This window comes from Genypterus blacodes, unplaced genomic scaffold, assembly GCF_046128005.1.
Source record: "Genypterus blacodes isolate CSIRO-AG114 ecotype Tasmania unplaced genomic scaffold, CSIRO-AGI_Gbla_v1 ptg000017l_1, whole genome shotgun sequence".
Taxonomy (NCBI): Eukaryota; Metazoa; Chordata; class Actinopteri; order Ophidiiformes; family Ophidiidae; genus Genypterus; species Genypterus blacodes.
This window is the reverse complement of record NW_027466831.1, coordinates 3,939,650-3,962,878: the sequence shown is the minus strand read 5'-3', so window position 1 is coordinate 3,962,878 and position 23,229 is coordinate 3,939,650. Positions and strand designations below refer to the sequence as shown.

General features: G+C 43.5%; 6 protein-coding genes across 10 annotated transcripts; 2 read left to right on the top strand and 4 right to left on the bottom strand.

Moving 5' to 3' along the window:
* Nucleotides 1-402: 402 nt before the first annotated feature.
* On the top strand, nucleotides 403-4,306 carry hemk1 (HemK methyltransferase family member 1). 2 transcript variants are annotated; one of them, XM_076141140.1, is made up of 11 exons: nucleotides 403-677; nucleotides 1,129-1,299; nucleotides 1,417-1,508; nucleotides 1,599-1,692; nucleotides 1,775-1,924; nucleotides 2,252-2,316; nucleotides 2,395-2,444; nucleotides 2,543-2,648; nucleotides 2,908-3,003; nucleotides 3,266-3,376; nucleotides 3,687-4,306. In XM_076141140.1, the coding sequence occupies exons 1-11, from the start codon at nucleotides 624-626 to the stop codon at nucleotides 3,748-3,750; spliced, it is 1,053 nt and encodes a 350-aa protein (XP_075997255.1). In that variant the 5' UTR covers nucleotides 403-623; the 3' UTR covers nucleotides 3,751-4,306. The 2 variants fall into 2 exon arrangements, with proteins under 2 accessions (XP_075997255.1, XP_075997256.1); XM_076141141.1 differs by having other exon boundaries at nucleotides 406-677; nucleotides 1,775-1,900.
* Nucleotides 4,307-4,810: 504 nt separating this feature from the next.
* On the bottom strand, nucleotides 4,811-6,895 carry LOC142991131 (cytokine-inducible SH2-containing protein-like). The gene is made up of 3 exons (XM_076141142.1): nucleotides 6,211-6,895; nucleotides 5,508-5,671; nucleotides 4,811-5,359 (listed from the first exon to the last, which is right to left on the bottom strand). The coding sequence occupies exons 1-3, from the start codon at nucleotides 6,294-6,296 to the stop codon at nucleotides 4,860-4,862; spliced, it is 750 nt and encodes a 249-aa protein (XP_075997257.1). The 5' UTR covers nucleotides 6,297-6,895; the 3' UTR covers nucleotides 4,811-4,859.
* A 1,417-nt stretch (nucleotides 6,896-8,312) lies between these two features.
* On the bottom strand, nucleotides 8,313-12,898 carry twf2 (twinfilin actin binding protein 2). 2 transcript variants are annotated; one of them, XM_076140903.1, is made up of 9 exons: nucleotides 12,657-12,896; nucleotides 10,479-10,657; nucleotides 10,166-10,261; nucleotides 9,934-10,038; nucleotides 9,788-9,802; nucleotides 9,345-9,470; nucleotides 9,105-9,255; nucleotides 8,866-8,987; nucleotides 8,313-8,783 (listed from the first exon to the last, which is right to left on the bottom strand). In XM_076140903.1, the coding sequence occupies exons 1-9, from the start codon at nucleotides 12,751-12,753 to the stop codon at nucleotides 8,616-8,618; spliced, it is 1,059 nt and encodes a 352-aa protein (XP_075997018.1). In that variant the 5' UTR covers nucleotides 12,754-12,896; the 3' UTR covers nucleotides 8,313-8,615. The 2 variants fall into 2 exon arrangements, with proteins under 2 accessions (XP_075997018.1, XP_075997019.1); XM_076140904.1 differs by lacking the exon at nucleotides 9,788-9,802 and having other exon boundaries at nucleotides 12,657-12,898.
* An 829-nt stretch (nucleotides 12,899-13,727) lies between these two features.
* On the bottom strand, nucleotides 13,728-17,359 carry wdr82 (WD repeat domain 82). Its single transcript, XM_076140905.1, has 9 exons — nucleotides 16,996-17,359; nucleotides 16,279-16,376; nucleotides 15,712-15,778; nucleotides 15,494-15,593; nucleotides 15,271-15,387; nucleotides 14,974-15,129; nucleotides 14,430-14,499; nucleotides 14,187-14,329; nucleotides 13,728-13,952 (listed from the first exon to the last, which is right to left on the bottom strand). Exons 1-9 carry the CDS (start codon nucleotides 17,154-17,156, stop codon nucleotides 13,923-13,925), a joined length of 942 nt encoding a protein of 313 aa, XP_075997020.1. The 5' UTR covers nucleotides 17,157-17,359; the 3' UTR covers nucleotides 13,728-13,922.
* Nucleotides 17,360-17,428: 69 nt separating this feature from the next.
* Nucleotides 17,429-21,764, top strand: glyctk (glycerate kinase). 3 transcript variants are annotated; one of them, XM_076140901.1, is made up of 6 exons: nucleotides 17,429-17,571; nucleotides 18,537-18,575; nucleotides 18,994-19,380; nucleotides 19,471-19,622; nucleotides 19,704-19,879; nucleotides 19,966-21,764. In XM_076140901.1, the coding sequence occupies exons 3-6, from the start codon at nucleotides 19,025-19,027 to the stop codon at nucleotides 20,848-20,850; spliced, it is 1,569 nt and encodes a 522-aa protein (XP_075997016.1). In that variant the 5' UTR covers nucleotides 17,429-17,571; nucleotides 18,537-18,575; nucleotides 18,994-19,024; the 3' UTR covers nucleotides 20,851-21,764. The 3 variants fall into 3 exon arrangements, with proteins under 3 accessions (XP_075997016.1, XP_075997017.1, XP_075997015.1); XM_076140902.1 differs by lacking the exon at nucleotides 18,537-18,575; XM_076140900.1 differs by lacking the exon at nucleotides 17,429-17,571 and having other exon boundaries at nucleotides 17,621-18,575.
* tcta (T cell leukemia translocation altered) lies at nucleotides 21,209-23,227 on the bottom strand. Its single transcript, XM_076140906.1, has 3 exons — nucleotides 22,859-23,227; nucleotides 22,718-22,769; nucleotides 21,209-22,151 (listed from the first exon to the last, which is right to left on the bottom strand). Exons 1-3 carry the CDS (start codon nucleotides 23,067-23,069, stop codon nucleotides 22,109-22,111), a joined length of 306 nt encoding a protein of 101 aa, XP_075997021.1. The 5' UTR covers nucleotides 23,070-23,227; the 3' UTR covers nucleotides 21,209-22,108.
* Between the last annotated feature and the right edge of the window lie 2 nt (nucleotides 23,228-23,229).

Genomic DNA, 23,229 nt, shown 5'->3' with positions numbered 1-23,229 from the left:
TGCATCGCCAGTTGCTATTTTGAAAGTCACTCTCGATAAAACCCCTTTGGTAGGACTGAGTGATAAAATATTTATTCCGACAGCACCTAAAGGCAGCACAACTCGTTGTAGTCAATTCTGCACAGTTGGTGCGCATATGGGTGCGCAGTATAGTACAGTCTTCTTCCTTCTTTCTTTCTTTCTTTCTATTTGTTTTTTCTTTCTTTCTTAACATTTACTTATTGAAACACTCTGCTTCAAAACTCAACCATTTTATGCCCCCGTTGTCTTTTGGTAGAGGTGACATGTCAAACAAAACCATACCTCTGCTTCAGTTAAATAACAATTTCCCCTTTTTATTAGTATTTTAAAAGGTCATTATAACTGTTTGTCTGACTGTCCTATAATTTATACTAATTTTTCAATCATTATAATTATTATTATTATTATCACAATTTGAGTCACAATCACGGACATTGGGTTAAATAAAGTTTTTTGTTTTTTGGAGCGCCATGTGTTGACTTGCTGCTCTTTAGCTGGACGGTCGCGCAGCCTCACCTTGGCGACCCTCTGCTATAAATGTGTTATATAAAGCGATAACAGATAGACTGTGATGAGAGTCAAACACTCAGGCAGCAGGCAGCATGTGGAGAGCAGCACTGCGCGCATGTCTGACAGGCAGGAGCAATGGATCAAAGGTACATAGATGTTTTTACACATTTAATTCTTGACATTAAAGTCAAATTAAAAATAGTGGCCAGCCTATAATATAACACCAACATTTGATGCAGTCCGCTACAACATGCTACCCTTTAGGATATTGTATCCGAATTTGTGGACGATGAGGAGTATATTATGATCTGAACACCATAAACGTATTTATATAAATGTGGACAAAATATAAGAATGAGCTTCAGACAGAGCATCATGTTAACAAAGAGTGTGTGTCACTTGCTACAGTTTCTTCAGTCTTGATGACTTTATACCTTAGTATGCAATTCTGATGACTGTATTTTCAACTAAGTTATGAATTGTGTGAGTTCATCATAACAGCAGCGATGCGTTGTGTTGAAAAGGGTAAATTCTTGCCAAGATGTGAGTTAGTAATGTTATTAATGAGCGCATTCCTGTTAAATGTGTGTCTCCCAGGGGATCTGGGGCTCACGCATGCATACATGCACTGCTCCAGCCTTTCCTGCAGCCAGGATCACAGCGGTTCAAGCTATGGCTCTATGGAGGAGGCATTTTGAGGACAGAGGCGTGACGGAGCCGGGTCCCTCTATTCAGCACATCACTGCTCATGTGCTGGGAGCCAAAACTGTGAGTTGGAACTGTGTCAAGTCCTCAAGTTCTGAACCAACTGATGTTCAGTCTGGAGGCCCGTGTTCACATCTGGAAGCTTCCCTCCACCTTCTCTCATGCCATTTCTTCCTCCAGGTGGAGAGTCTTGAGCAACAGAAGTTGACTGAGCTCCTCAGCCAAGAAACAACAGAACAGATTTGGAAGCTGTGCACCCGCCGCCTCTCCAGGTGGGACTCACACCTCCACAACACCTCCACACACCAGATTTTCAGCCGTTGTTCCTCGGTGTGATTTGGTCATTTGTCTGTTTGGTGTAGGATGCCTGTGCAGTATGTGATTAAGGAGTGGGACTTCAGAGATCTGACACTGAAAATGAGACCTCCAGTGTTCATACCAAGACCTGAAACAGAGGTTGGAGAGGAGAACGGCTGAGTGTTTGACGAAACGATCACCTGTATGTGTATGTGTATCTGAATATGTGTGTTTGGTACAGGAGCTGGTTGAACTGGTGCTGGCTGATCTGCAGACACATCAGGCTGCAAACGGTCCACACACAAGCTTGGAAGTGGGCTGTGGCTCCGGCGCCATTTCCCTCAGTCTGATGAAGAGTCTGCCACAGGTCAGGCTTCTGTTCATCAACCCAGTCAGTCTTTCTCATTCAAATTATTATCATCATAATTTTTCCTATTTTCTCACATGATTTATTTCCTTAACATATAAAGTGCCATCTTTTAAAAATCTAGAATATCCTACAATATTTTGCCACGAATAATAAAAAATAATGAAGGTTGTATGTTTTTTTTGTTTAGAATATTTTATACATATCATTTGTTGATTGATCAGGAATTGATTGTAGTTAAATGCCAAACATGTCCAAACATCCCACATCATCTGCTCTTTGGGTGTAACGCAGATGGAAAAAAAAACAAATGAAGTGAATTTCCAGCTCACTGTGTTTGTCGTCTCTCAGTTGGAAGCAGTTGCGTTGGATCAGAGCGAGGCTGCAGTGGCTTTAACCTGGGAGAATGCCTGCAGGTACCTGTGCCACAACACGCTGCACTTTACTGCACATGGGGCAAGCATGCGTACCTAACCGGGCCTCTCCTTCTCCAGGTTGGGGCTCCAAGGCAGATTACAGGTTCACCACATGGATGTCATGCAAGGTAAAGTAAGTGAGAGCAGAGGAGACGTGATAAAGTGATGCTTAAACACACACACACACACACACACGTACAAACACACGTGAGGGGTTGTGTTTCAGACGCAGACTCTGTTTTGGGGCTGTGCAGCAGTGTGTCAGCGCTGGTCAGTAACCCTCCGTACGTGTTCTCTGAGGACATGGAGACGCTGGAGCCGGAAATTCTCAGGTGACAAAGACGTAAATGATGTAGGAATACGAGCTCACACAGGTGGATGAGTGTGTGTGTGTGTGTGTGTGTGTGTGTGTGTGTGTGTGTGTGTGTGTGTGTGTGTGTGTGTGTGTGTGTGTGTGTCTGTGTGTGTGTGTGTGTGTGTGTGTGTGTGTGTGTGTGTGTGTGTGTGTGTGTGTGTGTGTGTGTGCGTGTGTGCGCGTGTGTGTGTGTGTGTGTGTGTGTGTGTGTTTTTGACCTCTCTGGCTGCTTTCAGGTTTGAGGACCACACCGCGTTAGACGGGGGCGAGGACGGCTTGAACGTCATTAGACAGATCTTGGCTCTGGCCCCACAGATTCTATCAGATCACGGGTAAAGACAAACAAACACACACACACATGCGCACACACACACACACGTACACACAAAACCACCTGGGTTTAATTCCCAAAAGTCAGCAGCTCTTCAGAAGAACAGCGTGTTCCCAACCACTCATGTACTCTATATCCTGTTTCCTTTTAACGAGTTAAGACTTCCACTTAGTGCACTTCCAGACGGTACCTTTGATAATCCTGTCCAGTTGTTAATTAATGACATCTCAGCGCATCGTTTGTTCTGTTTCCATGACCAACAGCCGCGTTTACTTGGAAGTGGAACCCAGACACCCCCCACTCATTCAGCGGTGGGTGGAGGCCAACGTGGAGGAGCTGCGCTACGTGGGGACGCATCACGACATCACCAGCAGGTCTGCGTGGAGAACCTCCCTGCTCTCACTTGTCGTGTGTGTGTGTGTGTGTGTGTGTGTGTGTGTGTGTGTGTGTGTGTGTGTGTGTGTGTGTGTGTGTGTGTGTGTGTGTGTGTGTGTGTGTGTGTGTGTGTGTGTGTGTGTGTGTGAATTCCATCGCCCCCCCCCTTGCGTAACGCCACACTAACAAGCTTAACCCACCGCAGACCATTTCTTCATATAAAACATCTAGATTTCCTCTTATGACCGCAAAGTGTCCCAAGAACAGATAATAATCTCACACGCTTTTGTTTTTGTTTTTGTCTCCAAGGCCCAGATTCTGCATCCTCCAGAAAGAGAAGTCAAACAAGGACCAGGGGCGAGATCCGTACTGAGTAACTGAGATCCTGTTACACTGGCTTAAACCCAGGTGGTCACAGCCCCTCTGATCCCCCCTCTGCTCCCGCCGGGGCTCCAGATGCTCATTGAATTCTCCAAAATTCTCCACCTTATTCACACACTCACCGTCAGACCTTTGAATCTAGCGACATTTACGATCACATCCTACGCTCTGGGGTTTCAAACAAACGTGTGTGAGATGGTACAAAAGCGGGCTGAAGGCTGAAGGTAATTACAGGCTTTTCTTAGAACCCTCCCTCTCAGAATTGCACCCTCCTCCCAGGAAGCATTCAGTAGTTCTGCGAATCTGCTGATGAACAATCCTCCCCTTCGCTTGTCCACATGCTGACTCAGACGCAGGCCCCGCACGCCATTATGGAGCAAAAACACACAATGTGGCCTTTACTTCCTCAACACAATCTGTTTTTCACGCTGTCCGCAAGCTCAAAGGCCACGATGCCTTTTGTGTTTCAAAGGTGGACGAAGATGAAAATATTTCACAACGTGCGTCACATGAGCGCCGAGCATGTGAAGGTTAATTATAAAAGACAATGACTGTGTTTCTCCTTGTGAGTAATAGTGGTATTTTAAGAAAGGCAAGAGTGGGAAGAAAACATTACCAAGGACAGAGTTCAGATTCAGATTTGGTTGTTTTTAATAAAAACAATTGCACATATGTAAAAAGTAGAAAAAAGTCAAATAAAATGGTCAAATGTCTTTCACTGAAATGAGTGAAGTGCTGAGGAACAGTATAGAATATGTACATCCAGACGTGATCTTCAAGTCCACCTTAAATTAGGTTAAACAAGTACAGCATACAGTACTGAGATTTGCTCTTTAAACCTCTTTTTCTAACTTTTGTAACCACTTCATCCTCCACAGTTCGAGTCTGAAGTGACACGTCATGATTAACTGAATTTGTACATGTTCATTCCACCTTAAGCCACCGCAACCCTGCGGTCCAGCGTGTCTCTGACTGGCCTCTCCGTGCTGCAGGTGATGTCATTTGTAGGCACCATTGGACCCACGAGACCATTAAGTACCTTTTTCCCCGTGTAGGGCAGCTTGAAGTTCAAAGTGAACACACACACTTGAGGTGGGGTCCTCATACCTTAAAGGGGTAGTCGTGTAAGAAGTGCAGCAGAGGCCTGGGGAGCGGGAGCTGCTCAGCGTAATCGCAGTGTCTGTTGATGACCAGGCGTGTGAGGTGCTGGAGGGAAGGGAAGCCTGGAGCTTTGTAAACAGCCCTCTTTAGTTTTAACACCACAGACTTCTCCTGAAGCGTCTGCTGCTGGGAGGCTTTTGTAGGAACCTCCTCCTCCACCTTTCCCTCCTCGGATCTCCTCTGCGGTCCCATGTAGTGCTGCACCAGGCTGGGCACGTTGGGGAAAGACGAAAGGCTGGGAGGTGCCGGGGAGCTGGAGTCCAGCAGGAACTGGGCTCTGGTGTACTGGATGCGTACGCTGGTGGGTCCCCGCGCCGTCCGGACCGATAGGGTCAGCAGGTACATAGGGTGGCTGCTGTCCCGGACCAGGAACGCTCCTTCAGAGGCGTGTTGAAGGGCGGCGTGGGCCTGAGCCGCCGTTATAGCTCCCCAGTACCATCCTGCACACACACACAACCACCATTATAGCTCACTGAAGGTCTCCTATGGCTATTGTGATATATAATGTGTAGTAAGGAGTTTGAAGCAATTCCATTAAAACCTTGGAATGTTGCTGTTAAGACTAGAAAAACATTTTTCACACCATACCTGAATTTTCGAGGTAGCAGAAGTTGCTGGCGATGGCCTTCAGGTCCTTTGTGGGGTCCCAGAGTGGGGGGGCACTTTGAAGGCAGGGGGGCGACGGTGCTGCTCGTGTCTGCATGCCGTGTGGGGCTTCAGAGGAGGGAGCAGCAGGCAGAAGAGCTCTGGGACTGGACATAAGAGAAAATACAGAGATTTTTATTATTTTTATTAGGGCTGGAAAAGGAAAATAAACCAACACAGATCACAAAAAGGGATCCACCTTAAAACACCATTAATAGTCCAGTGTGTTTCTCTATATATGAATATTTGATAGCTCTTAATAGTTCTGTAAAATAATGCAAATAATAATATTAACAATACTACAAACAATATCAATAATAATACTAATAATGGTACAAATAAAAAGATAGATAACACATTCATTCTTCAGTGTCATCCCAATACCAGAACTTTCCAATCGAATCGATGTTAATTCTTACTGACTGAATATTTTATTATAGTTATATAGTATATTTTAGTCCATTCTTAACTCAAATTACGGACGTTTACGCTCATTCATAAACTATTTGTGAGACACTTCGTCCTCCTATTATTTAACGACTTAAAATACATAAATAATTCAATAAAAACGTGTTTACAGGCCAATTTAAGTTAATATTACTCAATACAAAGATCCAAAGCTCGGGAACAAAGAGAGTGAACTCACCTCGGTACACACAGAATCATGCTGTTTACTGGATCCTGTGCGTTTAAATCCGCCCCGAATTTCTTCCTCAGAAACTCATAAAACATAAAGAAATCGCCTCGGAAATCAAATCTCGCATCGGTTTGATGTTTGTAAAAAAGGAAAAATAGCTTTTAAGAGCGACGTGCAGACGCGGAGGAGCTTCCCGCAGCCAAATAGGGTCTTGATCTGCTTGTTTGTAATGTAATAATACTCAGTCATCTAAAGCGATAACTTACAGTAACAAAAGAAAGAACGAAAGAAACGATCTAGATAAAGGTTGGAGGAGAAAGTGGAGCAGCAGCTGAGTGGAGTGTGTTGTCACCAGGACGGGATCCGAACGTGTGAGGGACACAGTGTATAGACTCGGCTTATAAAATTTACTGTTTCCTAGAAGTCTATTCTGAGAAGTCCTCGCTGCACCGGCGGCTCTGACGTCACCGCAGCCGCTCCGCCGCAACTCTGCATCGAGCCGCGGCGGAGTTGGAGTCGGAATCGAACGCCGCCCCCCCGGGTTTGTGTTAAAAAGTCGCCGCGGCGCCGCCATGGTTCGGTCGGGTGGTCGGTGGTGTACCCGGGTCCCGGTTCAGGGGTTAGGAGGTCCCGGTTCTCTCCCCCCCCCCGGCGGCTCTCGGGCTTCGGTGAACCCGTCGCTCGCTCCCTGGAATCATGCGGCGCTTTCCACCTATCAGCTTTCCAGGAATGATTGCCGGCTCTGGCTCCGCCCCCCCGGCGGCTGTGACCGAGCCTTCATTCTGGGAATTCGCCGCCTCGCCATTAAAGATAATAGGAATGCACACAGGCTATTTCCAGTAATATAGATTTCCCTCCAATTGGAAAAACACGGAGACTCTGTTTTCTTCCCTCCTCGGAGCTTTGTTGAACTAATTACGGCCCAGAAAACAGGTTGTTGCTGTGGAAATAAAAGCGAGTTTAACTCCACCAAGAGACTGTGGAGGTTGGAGGAAATGTAATTTTTGATCATATTTAGTTTCACTCCTTTATTGTGGATTATGGTTTAGTTTTATATGACGTCATGACAGACTAAAGCTGAAGAAAAGCTTTATAATGACTAGATAGCATTTGTTTTGTCTTTCTCTGCATTCTCTCACACATGTTAACACACATTACATCATGCACTATCATTATCCCTTACCTGCTGATCCATTCCCAAAGAGAATCCCAACTCTTTCCAAGAATTCTTAAAATGATCCTGTTTCCAAGAAGTCTCGATAGAGTGAACGTGATTGAACAAATATTTTTTGGATCAGCAAGAGAAGCAGAACACTATGCAGGCTTACTGTCAAAGCTTTATGAAAGCTCGGGCATGTTTGGGTGATTAACTGTGGAAGATTGTAGATTATCAGGTCCAAAGCTATCATTTCACTTGAACTGAGTCATTGTGTGATTCAAACTACAGACATACTGAGACGTCACATTAATCTGATGGGAAAAGCCTGATATGTTCAACTGCTATACAAATAATGAGACACAAACATATTACATCTCTTGGTAAAGCTCATATATACAAGCACACACTGCGGTTACCATTTGTTTTGATAGATGACATGTAGAAGATTTAGTTTTCCAGAACATTCTGCGAAAAACCTCTGCTGACATCCCTGGAAACACTGAGGGAGTGGAGCATTGTGTAGAGAGAGAGGGAGTAGAGAGGAGAGGGAACGCCATGGATCAGCTCACTTTGTTCACGAGAGAACAGGCCTGCTAACAATTACTACTGTGAATAGACTGTACATGTAGTAGAATAACTTGCAGGAGACTTAGTTATAAAATCATGACTGAGAACATCTTATTGGGGGAACCTTGTCATGATAAAGAGCTTCTGGCAGTTCAGGCTGTAGGATCAAGCTTTAAACTGAAAGGAACAATACCCACAATTCATCCTGGATTGTATTTCGGTGAAACTAAGTCAACACACTGCATTCTTTCAAACACTGAAGCTCCACTATGCTCTTCTTATTGGCTTATAAATTGAAGTAACTCAGTCTTTTCCTTGTATTCGGAACACACGTGAATACAGTAATGACAAATCATTACTGAGAATAGCATCAAATATCACTGTTTAAACAAGGTTTTATTTGTTATTTCCTTGCATAATGTTTTTCTTACAAACACTGCTGATACAAAACTGGTGCTGGAGGGGATACTGAGACGTTGGACTGTGCATTAACAGTTCATGTAAGGATGATATTGTAAACTGCTAGTCAGTTTCAATACAGCTACTCATACAAATGGGAGAAGAAGCCGACAGATAAGATTCACAGTAAGAAGGTTTCAGTCTGTTTTTGAGGATTGTAATTTATCCAAACATTCATTTAAAACACATTTAGTATATAACACAGTTGAGTAGGACGCGTCTCTTGTCTCTAGCTGTCCTGCCTGGTCTCCCCCGACCCCTTAATGAGGCGCTTGTGTCCCCGTTTCCCTGCGGGGCCACGGGGCTTGGCGAAGGCCTGTTTATGGGCGTGCTGCTTGGGATGGACTTCGTCATAGAGGAAGTCCTCCGTCAGCTCGTCTCCATTGTCGATCTCCAGCTGAGAATGGACACAATATGTGACATTAATCTGCCGTGTGTTAACAGAGAGTCTGAGGGGTGAAACCGTGCGTCAGGCTGACCTTTTTAGCGATTTCCAATTGATAATCTTTCTCCACCCCCTCCAGTAGTCGGCTCTTGCAGCTGGAGTACAGCATCCTCTCCTTGATGCTGCAGCTGTACCCTGGCATGGAGTATATGAACACTACAGAGAGACACAAAGAGGAAGAATAGAGGAAGAATAGCTGTGTGCTGGCGTGATTTCCCCCACGGATGGATCGGAAACAGGAGAATTATCAATACGTGGAAATCGACGGCATACCAACAGATTCCAGGTAGTCTCCTTCGTGGGAGTGTTTGTAGAGGAAGAAGTGGTATCTGGGCGTGTCTTTTGGAACTCTCCGGGGCAAATCTCGAATTTCTGTTGGGTTGGAGTGGACCAGCTCGATCGTCTCCTTCTCTACGTCCAGCCTCTGCGACACAGTGAATGCCTTTCTAGTTCCGCCGTATTCCAAATGTAACATCAGGAAACAAGTGTGATGTATCGGCTCATTAGGCTCACCAGCTGTATGTAGTTAATGTGTTTATGGGCGAGCTGTTGTAGAGCTCTTCTGGCGGTCTCCAGGATTGGGAAAGCGATGCCCTGGAGTGTCTGATGCTTACTTTCCACGCTGGTCTCTGTCTTTACCTGCGGGGGGCAGCAAACATACAGACATTCACTATCAGCATGAAGGCCTGTGGGGGTCTGAGGGGACCAGGCTGTGTGGGGTTATGTGGCAATATGATGTCATTCGCTGAGGTTAGTCAAGTGAGGACGCAATCAAATTACAGTTGCAACACCTAGACTGATGTACACATACACACACACAAGAAAAGGAAAAACACAACAGGAAAATCAATCTACTAAAGAACTATAAATAAGAAGAAATAAGTATAAAGGATGAAATGTTGTTCCCCAAATATATGCAAACATAAACATACATATATTCATTGATCTGTACTCACCTGTTTTACTCTGCCCTGGAAAAGAGATCACAACCAAAAAAAAATCAATTTTGACAAAGACACATTTGCCATACTAGGTAAGAATGAACACACACTAAGCTATGTGCAGTGATGACGACAGCGCCGAGAGCAAGTTGACCTCTCACCTCACTGATTTTGATCCTCTGGAGCTCCTGCTCGGCCAGTGTGAGCGGGGCAGGACCCGAGCAGGACGACACATGACGCTGGTATCCCTGCAAGCAGATGTCCTCCTAGTGTTGCAAGCAAAACAAGAGGCTCTTTTACAGGGAGCACAGGACAAACAACTCAGGAAAACATCACAACAACATACACATGAGTCACAAAATCGATGTTGAAATTGATTTTGGTTATACGGACCTCAGCTGTGCCAAACAACTCGGACTTCACGTGGCCTCCACCAAACTCCTTCTTCACTGTGGCACGGGTGGCAGCATACAGCATCTTTTGCTTTATCTGCAGCCAACAGATGGAAATATGAATATATTGTACGCAAGCTAAAGTATTTGTTAACTCCAAAGTTTCACATTTGAAGGATTATAGTGGGAATTCAACATAGAAATAACGTTAATTGGGTAAATAAAGCTCAAACGTCTTATTTTAAGTGTCATTTTGAGCAGCTGTGTGTGTGTGTGTTGGGTATATGGTAAGAGTGTTGCGTGTGTCATCATACTGGAGACTGATCAGGTGACCATGAGATGAAGATCCACTCGTAGCCTTGTGCATTCTGAGAGTCCAGGCGGTAGAGGATGTAGCACGGCTCCTGGTCTTCCAGGAGAGGAAGCAGGAAGCGATCGTAATCCTGTTCCCAGCTCTTCTCCGGGTCTCTGTAGGCTCCAACAACCAGCTGCTCTGAAAGTCAGAAGACTCCTCATCACATACCTTAACCTCTATATGTGTCATGCCCTTTGTACAGCTTGTTAACACATAAAGTACGAGTCATTTGATATATCATGAACGTAGTCATGGTTGAGTATTGCAGTAATGATTTGTATGTAGTGGAATTACATGGCGTACTGAGGTTCCTTAGTTTTCTCAAATATCCTTTTAGGGAATAGGCATATTAAAACTTTAAAACACAAATACTTAACGTAGTCCATGTGCCAAAAGCTTCACCAACAACCTTACATGTGTGAAGCAATAACACTTTACAAGTCAAAGAAATATGAGCATTCTGATGAAATAAGGCAAAACGTACATATATTAAACAAAACAACAATTGTATTTCTGTAGGCTATTTCATTGTGATTAATAATGTCTGAAAGATTTGTTCTAAGCAGACAATGGCCTTATTTATAATTAGTTTCCATCAATGTTAGCTCATGTTTCTCCTCCACAGGTGTGGCACATTAAGATGCTGATTAAAAGCCACAGTCACTGCCCAGGTGTTCCTAATGATGCAGTAATTAAAGGGCCACTCTGAACTGAACTGTTGACTTTGTTGTTGTTCAATGGTGTGATCGGCATGCAGACTGCAGGAATGTCCAGTCGAGCTGCTGACCCGGGAATGGGTGTTCATTTTTCCATGTGTAACCATGTAACCCCAGGACGGCTACATCTGACTGTGACAGGTTTGCTGATGTCATTGTTGTGAACAGAGTTGCCCATGGTGGTGTGGGGGGGTCACGATGGGCAGCAGACTCAAGTGCATTTGATCCATTGCAATCTGAACCCACAGAGATACTGTGGCGACATCCTGAGGCCTGTTGCTGTGCCGTTCATCCATCACCTCACGCTTCACCATGACGACGCACGGTCCCGTGTTGCAAGGATTGAGTTTATATATTTGTGTTGGGTGTAGGAAGCTAATGTCTGATGTCCTTGTGGGGTGCAGGGGGATTTCCTGACCATCTCCCCGTGGGGGAAGTTGCTATTCTGAGCTGCAACACATTCCGTCTCTGCACAGATGCATACTTTCCATTTGCTATTCTCTCTAAGTCCACGTGTTAATGGGTCCATGTTTGTTACAGAGAGGTGTTGTGTACTGTTTTTTCCCCATGATGATCAAACCATCAGCTCTCAGGCTGATGGAAAACAAAGTCACACACTGAGCTATCGGTTTAGGAATCCACCTAGAAAGAAGAACTTATTTCTCTCTTGACATTGGAATGGACATGGCTGTCGCTAGACAACACCATGCAACTATGTCAAGTCACATGCTGCTCCAAATACGCAAGTGACGCCTATAAAGAACAAAGCACCTTCGAAGCAAAGGGCACCCGACAACCTTTGATTTGAGACAGTCCGACGCAAACCCTCCATGTTCTTCTGCTGAGAGGAATATGCTAAATATACACAGACTATTTAATACAGTATGATATGCAGGACTCAAAAATCACACAGCCAGCTTCTACATTCCGGGAGGAATCTGTCATTAATCATGACACAGGGTGGCGCCGGTCAGATAGCCAAACAAAATGTAAACACCTCATGAACATATCAGTCTAGAATCCACTGCTTGCTGCTTAAGTCAAGTCTACACTTGAATTAGCGTAAAGAGTCTGTAGAACAAAGAGTGCATGTGTGATGGATGGGCAGTTAAAGTGTTTTGTAAACTAAAGTACAGTTTGCATAACACTATATCTGATTTGTTTGAGGTGGCAATTTAATTAAAAGAGTGAATGAATCAAGATATTTCCCAAATCAGTTAATTTGTTATGCAAGATCAAGGCCGTTGCACAACACATTGTGTAAGGTGTCTTTGCTCAGTTAATGGCTTTACTGTCGCACACTAATAAGTGAATAAATATCAGCAAGACCACAGTGTCATACACCAGACTCAACTTCCCATCTTACTCCTGGAACAACTGCTTTCTCTTATTTGATAGCTCCACCGCCCCTGGTCACTCACCGTCTTGGATGCACACCTTAAGGAGGCGCATCACTCCACCTCTCGCCCTGGCCAGGAACTCCCTCAGTTCCGGCGTTACTACTAGTGCCAGGAACATGCTGGGCTAGAAGTGTGTTTCTCCCACCGGTCGCTCAGGCTCAGACGTTTTATAGAGACAGACGAGCAGGATGTAAAGCTCCACAGCAGCAGGCCCAAATATCCAGTCCAGTGACGGGAAACGACAAATGATTCTCTCCTTGGAACAATTCAACCTAAAAAATGTTATCTTGTCAAATCTACAGTGACTAAGCAGACGTCTGACCGTTGGCTGAGTGAGCGTGGGCTATCTGACTGTGACAGAGAAAGGACATCAGTCAAGTAACTAGGACAGTATCATGTGCACACAGACGGGCAACCTGATCACCTCAAATCCAAATTTAGATCCCTCTCTTCTGTCCAGCATTGGGTACGAGCGTGTGGAGGCCCATCCCCAGCAGGACCTATTGGGGAGGAGATTCTGACCTGCAAACTTAATTACAAACCCCTGAGCCAGTAACACATTAAAAAGGATCTTGAGGGGGGCAGGGTCAGGCCGCTATTGTCGTGAAATGAATACAGGGATGGGACTTGTGTACTTTTCTGCTGGTTGCTAAGGGCCAAGTACCATCAAGTAAAATCATTTTGAGGGTTTAATAAAATAATTCAACTTAATTCAGCGCTAACTTCTCAACTGTCACCAGGCGAACATTTTGTCATTGCTCATTTAAATTTAGACGCACAAAATTCAGGGTTGCCAGAAGTACTTGTAATAATTTCTACTTAAAATAACATCACAAGCTGTTATGGTACGACTGAGCACAGCAGAGGTGAATCATTGAAAACTAAAATAAGAAATAAAAGATTCACACAAAAAAGCAAAAGTGACTGTTTGTTAAATGTGAACAAGGACATAAAACGGGACATTATTTTAAATAGGAACATTCCAACAGGTTTAGGTCAGCCAGTAGAATAAAACCCGACATCATGACACACACACTCACGGGATCAAATACAAAAACACGACACACAATAAAATTGCCAAAAACCACCACATTACAAAGACACTTTTTAATGTTAAATAGATATATAAAAAGGAAAGAATAGACAAACTTTCTGTTCTGCAAACAACTTATTTACAATTTCAATGTGATATCTGGTGAACTTCAAAGTTGCCGGTGCTGCCCCCTGCTGGTCACTGCTACTCTGATTTTGGCCCTCAGCAGAAACAACGCCTTCATGTTGCCGCCTTCAGTCGTCGATGGTGGGGAGCCAGAATGCCTGAAAGCATTGAGAGGTGAAGTCAGATTACATTTACAGCCGGCATGATGTTATTGTTTTTACACGCATGCTGAAATGTGAAATTCAAACTAATGTTTACATGTTTACTTCAGTATTCTTGTTGACAAATTACCAGCTTTTTATCGTCTACAGTAATAAAATTGCACCATTTGTATTTCACATTGTTTGAAACATTTATCACACGCTCCCATCGGTTCCGCAGTGCTGCCTCACCATGTTGGAACAGGCACTTGCAAACGTCATGAACTTGGGGTTGAACTGCAAGCAGGTAATGGGTCCTGTGTGCTTCCCGTCTAGCAGAGCCACCTTCATGCCGCTTTCCGCATTCCACACGTGGATCTTTCCATCCTCTGAACCTGATACGAAGACGAACGAACAACAACCTTGAGATTATATCACCCCTCTACTACTTTGCGATCATTTCTGATGTTGTGCCTGTTTGGATGTGAAACTCACCGATCATTACAAACTGTGAGTCGGGTGTGAATGAGGCCTCCAGTGTTACGCCTTTGCTGTTGTTGTAGCCCTGCGGCAACCATGAGACAGAATTAGACGCCAATGACCACTGAGAACTACAATCAAGTAGGTCAAGTATTTTAAACATGACGTTCCATGAAGACTTCAGATCCCAGTAAGTCTTTCTATCATGAATGAACACAAACCAACTCTGCTCTTTTAACTGGATTCAGTTGTTGTCTTGATGAAACAGAAGTGTTTTGGCTGTGTAGCTGTATTCCGTCATGTTTGATTTGCATTCTGCTCAAACAACCCAACCCAAACCACATTTTTGGCACAGACACCAATTTGTCACAAAGCACATGATAAAAACAAAGCAGCAGGGACAATAAAGCTGTCAAAGGACTCAAGAGTCATTATCTTGCTTTAAATGCAATATGACGTGAAGCGTCTCTGTCCAGTTGTTGCTGTTGAGTGTCTCATGTCTTCACTATATGTAAAAAAAATTCCACACATCGTACTGTGGAGGTTGGTGACCTCTTACCGTGAAGGAATGCAGCACAGCGCCCTTAAAAGCATCTAAGATACGAAGAGCTCCGCCATTGGTGGAGAGAAGAATGAGTTTCCCATCATTGCTGAACTTGAGTCCCGTCCACTCGCAGGTGCGATCGTACTGAAGCTTGAACGTGGCAAAGGGACCCTGTGGAGAAGAGGCAGCTTTAAAATATTGCTGCTTTACCTAAAAAAAAAGGGAAAACTATCCGAGTTGTAAACAGCCTTGGGGATTTTGTCTCATACCCAGGGATTTCCCGTTTCACATGAGCAAACACACACTTCTTACCTTGTCAAAAGATCGCAGATCATAAAGTTTAACCATCTCTGAATTTATTCCAGAAGCAAAAATTAGTCCCTCAGGATCAAAGGAGCACACCGGTTTCCCTTGAAGGTGCATCAGACCCTAGATGAGACAGAGGCACACATTCACAGTGTTAAAAATAACTGACAGATGCATGAATTCCAATCCCTGATCTTCTAGATTACAAGATAACAGGACAAAGACTTGCCTGGCAGTTAGGAGACCGAAGATCCCACAATCGGATCGTTTTATCTAACGATCCAGAAATAAACATGTCATCCACAGGAGACATGGAGAGAGACGTCACTCTGGACACCAAACAAAACAAAGAGAAATACTGTATAATAAAACACATCATATAACTTCCAACTGAATGCAGCAAAGAAATCCAAGTACTAAAAACAGGTTGAAAACAAAGACCATTACCTTTTGCTATGTCCAGGAAAGTAGCGGATGTACTTGTTGTCGTGTAGTGAGAGGTACCGGATGGTATCTTAAAAACAACAACACAGTTTACATGAGAAGAAAGTGAGCAGGCCCCTTCGTCATTCAGCAGCCAAAACCAAGCCGGCGACCAAACGTGGAGTGGATTTCAGGGCGACGGGACGAGTGGACTCGACCCTGGGCAAGGCAGTCACTTGTACAGTTAGCTCCTGTATGGGGCAGAATCACAGACCCTCAAACTGTACAAACAACTACCTCAGACCAGGGTGAGCAGTGTGCCCATCTAATCCAACAGCAGGACACAGGGGTCTGGAGTCTGGATGAGGTGCGGGACATGTTGTATGTCACACCGCTGGAGAACATGTTTACAGTGGAATTTGTAGAACACAGACCTTTCGTCAAACACATACTGAAGGAATGTTAACACCTAACTGAACTTTGATAATTCTTATCATGACACGATTTAAGTGGTGTTTCCCTACATTTACAGACTGCATAGTGACAATAAACCTTGTTGCATTGTAATACTTGTCATGCTTGTGTACATACCATCGATTTTGTTGGAGCTGTAGACCACCGTGTTGGCAGCGTGTGTGTACCTAATCAGATCCACTCCGTACTTTTTACTGTAGAGGGTCCGCTTGGGTCTGAAAGCAGATGAGAGGAACAGAAGAAGAAGAGGAGGGATGTCAAGATCAGAGCAAATCAGCACTGATGTTGTCGTGACAACTACATCAACTAATCTTATATAATTTCTGTCTTAATAATAACGATTATCATCACGCCAAAATAACAAAAACATCTTAGTTACACACCCAAAAGCTGTGTGGCATTGATTGTTTACATAAATTTAGCATTTTTTTTATTTTTTGTGACTGATTACACAAAGATCCAATGTCAAACTCTGATGATTGCAAAGAACGTGTGAGACCTCATAAAATAATTATGAGAGGTTAATTAATCGACTTATTAATCGATGAAATTATACGATGAATATGAATGAAAACAGTGATTCGTAGCAGCAGTGTTGCGATACGTGCAGATGGACACAATTGTAATCCAGATAATTAGTTATGAGTTAATATAAGTTATTACTAGTTTAGTTTGTCTGTTTAAATGAGGTTAGCGGTGTTTTCGACGTTACGTGTACAGAAGGTGGTCACGCCGATACGAAGTGGTGCATACAAAGCGCACAGGCCTCGCTAGGTAGCTTAGCATGTGGCTAACAGCAAAAACAAGGCAATAAAACGTGGACGCCGCTCTTACTTTCCCTCCTGGCAGTCATATAAAACCAGGGAGTCGTCGTCGCTGCTGGAAATAATGCTTTCTCCGTTCGAACTGAAATCGAAACAGTTGATTTTGTCGGAATTCTCTCGGAAAACCTTAGCCATCCTGAAGCTCCGCAGCACATTGTCCGTCAGCTTCATGATGGCCTCTGTGACTAGAGGGGACAGGCCCTCGTATTACACTTTAAACCCGTTTACAAATGCCAGTGGTGATGACTCCTAGTGGATATATAAACTATAAAGACACTAACAAAGTCTTTCTGATGCGTATATTTCAAATACAACAGTGAAATCCCGCCAGTGACACTTATGTTGAAGGAGGGAAAAGCACCGCCGTGTCCACGTCGGTTACGCGCACGTAACGTTGGTCACGACACCTACTACGAGCATTTGCCAGATATCGCGATATGTGCAGGGTCATCACGAGGAGAAGAAAAACAAACTTGAGACGACAGCCTGACCATCTTTAAACTCCGAATAACGTTCAAGAAAAAGAAAGAAAGAAGAAGAGGAAGAACCAAACGTGGCAACAATGGGAACCAAATTCGAATCAGAGGTAAATGATTACATGTTGCACAGTAATTTCCCTCGGGATAATAAAATGTCATCTTATCTTATCTTATCTTATCTTGATATGATTGATGATTGATCGACGTATTGATCGGTTTCAAATCAAACAGTTCCCATCTCACATACGCTAACAGGACACCATCTATTAATACCAACAAACAAACAAAAGTGTGCGAATTGCATAATCACGGGAAAACATTAAAATAATAATAATAATAATAATAATAATTATAACCTGAAATAGTTATCCCAGACCTTTACTTGGTTCACTAACGTCATTACTGATCCTGGTCCATCCAAAGTAAAGTCTAGATCACTGATCCAAGCACATCTCACAGCTTAATTCACAAACTCATCAAACTCGATTTGAAAAAGCAAGAGAGGGAATCGAGGGCCTCAATGGAGACCTACGATGCATGTAGCCTATAAGGCCAGATCATGGTTGCTGTCAGTGTCTTAAACAATACTAAATTACATCTTTGTACTAACCTGAAACCTCCTGACAAGTTTTATCAACACATTGTTTGGCTTTACATATGATCAATCAAAACATTAATGGATCCAAATCTTTCCAACTCGTACCAAATAAGGCCGGAGATATTTGATATCAACCAACTTTAGACTGTGCAGCCTTTGGACTCTGCCACAGTATGAATGGCTCCAAAGTCTATCAGTCTGTTTACAGGTTCAGTTGTGCTGTTCACATACACATGTACACATCGAGATAATGTCAATGTCATAACTAAGCCCTTTTTTGCAAGCTGGTTGATTGGCAGCAGAATACATCTATAGAGACAAACGTACTGCCGGCTGGTCAGTGTTTTGTGTCCTGTGGACCTGTCAAGTCAATCATTACACAGAGGGTACACAACTACAGCGAGTGTGTGGTTAGTTTTGCTACACTGCCAGACTGCTGGACTGGATCGCACATATTGTGTATGATTCTTACAGGGAATCCAAAGGATTTGTAAACCCTCTGCAACATCACAGGTAGGCAGATTCACAAGTCTTCCCAAAGAACTGTTACTGGTTTATGTCTTTCTGACGCATGTACAACTATGCTATGAAAAAACAACAATTCATTCATTTGCATAGAGCGAGTTGTGCAGTGAAAGGTCATCAGTGTCATACATTCAGATTAATTTGTAACCATGTGAAGATGTACCAGTAACACACTTACTTAGAATGAATTTTAGCACCTTTGCAATTATTGTTCATCATTTAAGTGTAGTTACATAAGCTGGTCTCTGCACCAACACAACCACCTACAATGTATCAAAAATGGGATAGTATGTTGAATTTTGAGTACAGACTGAAAACAATCTCTACATGTGATGAGTTTACTGTATTGTTGTTTTCCACGTGCTATTTTAGTTTATTTCTTGTGAATTGTTCTGTCATCCCTCAGACTGTTCCTGCTATAACCCACTGAACTGCCAATGGCACGTGTTCTCTCCCTGTTCCGACTTCAGCCTTTTCTGGCCTTGGTGGGAAGAAGGAAACCGGCATTTTGCAAAATGTCTTTGGACTCACGGGCACGTGAAGTGTTTGCAGCAGCAGTGGAGGCTGTGCAGCCAGACACTGTGGTCCGTCGGAGTATAGAGCGCATGGAAGACTCTGTACTTATTGATGGTCACACATTCAAACTCAAACACAACCTGCATGTGGTGGGCTTTGGAAAAGCTGTACTGGGTATGGCTGCTGAGGCAGAGAGGATTATGGGAGATCACATAGTGAAAGGTGCAATAAGTGTGCCACATAGGATTCAGGAGACTTTACGGCAGCATGGGAAAGAGTAAGCAAAGCACCCAAGGTGTAAACAAATGAAAATTTATTATAGAATTAATAGAATTAAGCATAATAGAACTTGTCATTTCCATCTTAGACGCATGCTGTTAAAAGAAGACAGTCTCATCAAAGTAATGGAGGGAGCTAAACACAACTTGCCTGATGCTGATGCCCAGAAAGCAGCTGAAAGGATCAAGCAGCTGGCCAGCGAACTTACAGAAAAAGATTTGCTTCTTGTCCTGATTTCAGGTGAAAAAGTGTGATATTGTGTTATTCAGAACCCCAGTGATGTTTACATTTCTAACACAGCATGGTCAAATCTTTGTCTAGGTGGGGGCTCTGCATTACTTCCTGCACCCATCCCACCAATATCACTGCAAGAGAAGCAGGATGTTACTCGCACACTTGCAGCTGCTGGTGCCACGATTCAGGAGCTGAACACTGTGCGCCGCTCCCTCTCTTTGTTAAAGGGAGGAGGGCTTGCCCAGTGTGCGCACCCTGCTCAGGTAACACACTGCAAGGAGAACTCATCCCAGCTTTAAAAACACAGTACAGTATATTTTACTTTATTGCTCATATCACTTCTGCACAGGTGGTTGCACTGATACTCTCTGATGTGATTGGGGATCCACTGGATTTGATAGCCAGCGGCCCCACTGTTTGTTGCAACAAGTCGACTGAGGATGTTTTTTCAGTACTTGAACGGTACAAACTGTCAACTTCGCTCCCAGCCTCAGCAAAGGAAGTCCTCGGAAGAGGGAGCCCCCAACAGGAGGAGAATACCGTCGACTCAGATAAGGCTGGACATGTTCTAAATGTTGTGATCGGCTCCAACAGCATTGCTCTAAAGTCTGCAGGTCGCCGTGCACGGGAGCTGGGTTTCCGTCCCGTGGTGCTCTCACCAGGAGTGTGTGGCGACGTGAGGTCAGTCTCCCGCCTTTACGGTCTCCTGGCCCGCTTTGCCTCTTCCCGAGAGGTGCCTCCTCCTGAGCTTGCTGCAAAGTTGTTGAAACTAGGGCCGGAGGTTGGCATACAAAGCTGGGATCTGTGCCGCACCATGCAGGTCTTGGATGAAGGGCGCTCAGAAGGTTGGGGCGCCACCTGTGTGTTAGCTGGGGGTGAGCCCACTGTGGAGCTGACGGGTAAAGGTCGAGGTGGGCGAAACCAGGAGTTGGCTCTGAGAGTGGGACTGGAGCTGAGAGGCATGGAGCTTCCGCCTAATGGTCCCATCTTCCTGAGCGGAGGGACTGATGGTCAAGATGGACCCACAGAGGCAGCAGGAGCCATCACAGATGGAGGATTGTGGGAGGAAGCAGAAACACAGGAGCTCGACATCAAGAGCTTTGTTGCAAATAATGATTCTTTCACTTTTTTTACACGTCTTTCTGCTGGGCACCGCCTACTTTCACCTGGGCTGACTGGCACCAATGTGATGGATGTTCACATGCTGATGATTCCACAACATAACGCAAACTAATGTTTATGTTAGTGGTATTACTAATGCAAAGTAGACATAGTGGTTAGATTTATTGATATGAAAGTAATGTCACTGCCAGTTTTAATGTTATAATTCAAAATAAAAATCCAAGCCATTAGCTCTTACTGAACAGCTTTACTGTAATGAGTATTATATAGTATTATTAGTCATTTCAAATGTAAATAGTTGATTGTACATTCTACTGTGCCATGGCCACCAAACACATTTCTGATCTACTAGCTGCAAATGTCTCTTATACTTGGTAGCCGATTATTGCCTGCATAATACATTCTCAACATGACAAAATCAATCTACTCAACTCTAAGTCAGATCTATGGAGACACAATTGACATCAGTGTTTGTAAATACGACACATTTAATATCAGTCTGAATAATGGCACAAGTGTTAAAGGTTCACAGTATAAATTTCCAGCTCTGATGCCAGCTAGACATGTGGGTACTTTGAGATAAACACATTTAATTGGATGATTTGAATTTGACCAGGGCAATGCACTTCATTAAGTATTTCTGTAAATGTACACTGGAGCATATTGTCTAGTAGTCTAGACTTGTTCTTATTATAACTGGTTCATATCTCACATTAAGTGCACCCAATGATCTTTCCACATCATGAGAGGTCTGGGAATTTCTAAAGATAAATCATTAAACTATGAGACAGCAACTGGTATTCATCAACAGTTTCCTTTCAACACATCACTTGCACTCATTATTAAATAGCAATGATATAAGTGACCCTGTCCACTGCAAAGCACTTCCTTGATCATAACTAATTACACAATGCACTGCACTCTGTCTCATCCACTGAAGACTTATTGTTAAAAACTGCAACAAGTTTCTGCTTTGTGTTTACAAGCATTTTCTGCATTCAGGAATAATTAAAAAATTAATTGATTGTTGTTGTTTATGGTGAATGGAATGTTACGCACTCCCCAAATAGATAAACTTTTCAGACACCTCAATGACATACTAACCGGAAAACCCCAACACAATTTTCTTCTTGACACCGTTATGCCAAACACAACATAGGATATGTTGCCAATAAAATAGTGTAAAGTAACCAATCACAGCAGCCACACAAATCAATACCAGCTTTATCCTCCCGTATGTTTCTACAGTTGGAATGACTGAAAACATCTTAATTCACTAATGATGTTTCACAAAACCTGATCAACATACAGTCAGTGTCTCTGAAAGATGTAAACTGCTGGTTCTTAAACAGCCAAGGGTCATTGGCCTGTTAATCTCGATGAGTCTTCAAATGATCTCCTCCAACATTTTCCCTACAGGGATGAAAAGTAAACAAACAATTGCAACATTGCAGTAATACACAACAACACAACCACCCACAATCCTAGTATCGAGTGGTGCATTAGGAATTTGCTTAGTATATTAGAATTTCAATTTCATTATGTCTGGAGACTCAAAACATGTTTGGAAAATATGTACGAAGGTCAAGATTGTGTTGGGACATTTAGTGCATAAACGCCAAACTGAAGAATGAGGACACGTGTGTTTACGATTTTCGTTGAGCGAAGGCTGTATGTGTGTGGGTGTGTTTTTGGGGTACTTCGCTCCAATGAAGGTACATTAAGTTTCAATGGAGCAGCATAAAGATGAGAAGAACATTGGCCTACCCACCTCAAACTATCAAATAACTTCGGCAATAAGTATTAAAATGGCGACTGTATTGCCAGGCCTCGCCATTCGTTTCTGTCATCCAAACAATTCGAGTAAAACGCTCACTACTAAGTTTCATAAAAGCAAATGTGGAGCGTCTTCGAATTCCACAATGATAGTGCGATGAAGGTCCATTACTAATGAGAATGAGACATGTTGTGGCACCTACCATGTGCTTAGGTGCGGAGCTGCATCTGGGGTGCCTCCATTCTGACCGGCGCCTATACGTCATCAACAACACATATGATTAGCAGATGGTGCTAACTGGGCTACTGCTAACTACATTGTGGAGCTCTTTACAGACACCCACCTTGTCTGTAATACATGTCATTTACTGTATTTCCGTAGACTTTCCACGCAAAGTGAATTGCAATGAGGCTAAAAATCAACCAGCAAAGTAAAATTTTGAATATCGATACTCTCATATCGTTGGCAAGCCAGTCATCAACGAATTCGGAGAGGAACGACACGCAACTGTCAGCGATACGCGACAAAAACTCAAAATCCCACGACTCCTCCATAATGTCCCGTTTGTCTTGTCTGGGAGTGAAAACCACAAGAGCGAACTTAACTTTCAATTCGAGTCATATTTTGTAAAAACATATCTTCAGCTACGTGAATCGAAGCATCTCTCTCGACATCTCTCCATGTTTGTTTTTTTTTCGATGATGACGTAATCAC

Bases quoted from the DNA above. Each gene is read 5' to 3' on its own strand.
- hemk1 (XM_076141140.1), top strand. From the start codon at position 624: ATGTGGAGAGCAGCACTGCGCGCATGTCTGACAGGCAGGAGCAATGGA. The intron at 678-1,128 runs GTACATAGATGT...TGTGTCTCCCAG, and splicing joins GCAGGAGCAATGGATCAAAG to GGGATCTGGGGCTCACGCAT. The intron at 2,317-2,394 runs GTACCTGTGCCA...CTCCTTCTCCAG, and splicing joins ACCTGGGAGAATGCCTGCAG to GTTGGGGCTCCAAGGCAGAT.
- tcta (XM_076140906.1), bottom strand. From the start codon at position 23,069: ATGGAGGAGTCGTGGGATTTTGAGTTTTTGTCGCGTATCGCTGACAGT. The intron at 22,770-22,858 runs GTGGGTGTCTGT...GATGACGTATAG, and splicing joins TGACATGTATTACAGACAAG to GCGCCGGTCAGAATGGAGGC. The intron at 22,152-22,717 runs GTAGGTGCCACA...TCATCCCTGTAG, and splicing joins GCTCCGCACCTAAGCACATG to GGAAAATGTTGGAGGAGATC.
- LOC142991131 (XM_076141142.1), bottom strand. From the start codon at position 6,296: ATGTTTTATGAGTTTCTGAGGAAGAAATTCGGGGCGGATTTAAACGCA. The intron at 5,672-6,210 runs GTGAGTTCACTC...TCTTATGTCCAG, and splicing joins ATGATTCTGTGTGTACCGAG to TCCCAGAGCTCTTCTGCCTG. The intron at 5,360-5,507 runs GTATGGTGTGAA...GTGTGTGTGCAG, and splicing joins CTGCTACCTCGAAAATTCAG to GATGGTACTGGGGAGCTATA.
- twf2 (XM_076140903.1), bottom strand. From the start codon at position 12,753: ATGTTCCTGGCACTAGTAGTAACGCCGGAACTGAGGGAGTTCCTGGCC. The intron at 10,262-10,478 runs GTATGATGACAC...TGTTGGCTGCAG, and splicing joins GGTCACCTGATCAGTCTCCA to ATAAAGCAAAAGATGCTGTA. The intron at 8,784-8,865 runs GTCAGCCTGACG...GTCCATTCTCAG, and splicing joins AATTGGAAATCGCTAAAAAG to CTGGAGATCGACAATGGAGA.
- glyctk (XM_076140902.1), top strand. From the start codon at position 19,025: ATGGCACGTGTTCTCTCCCTGTTCCGACTTCAGCCTTTTCTGGCCTTG. The intron at 19,381-19,470 runs GTAAGCAAAGCA...TTTCCATCTTAG, and splicing joins TTACGGCAGCATGGGAAAGA to ACGCATGCTGTTAAAAGAAG. The intron at 19,880-19,965 runs GTAACACACTGC...ACTTCTGCACAG, and splicing joins AGTGTGCGCACCCTGCTCAG to GTGGTTGCACTGATACTCTC.
- wdr82 (XM_076140905.1), bottom strand. From the start codon at position 17,156: ATGAAGCTGACGGACAATGTGCTGCGGAGCTTCAGGATGGCTAAGGTT. The intron at 15,779-16,278 runs GTATGTACACAA...GTTGTTTTTAAG, and splicing joins CAGCTCCAACAAAATCGATG to ATACCATCCGGTACCTCTCA. The intron at 13,953-14,186 runs GTGAGGCAGCAC...CAATGCTTTCAG, and splicing joins CAAGTGCCTGTTCCAACATG to GCATTCTGGCTCCCCACCAT.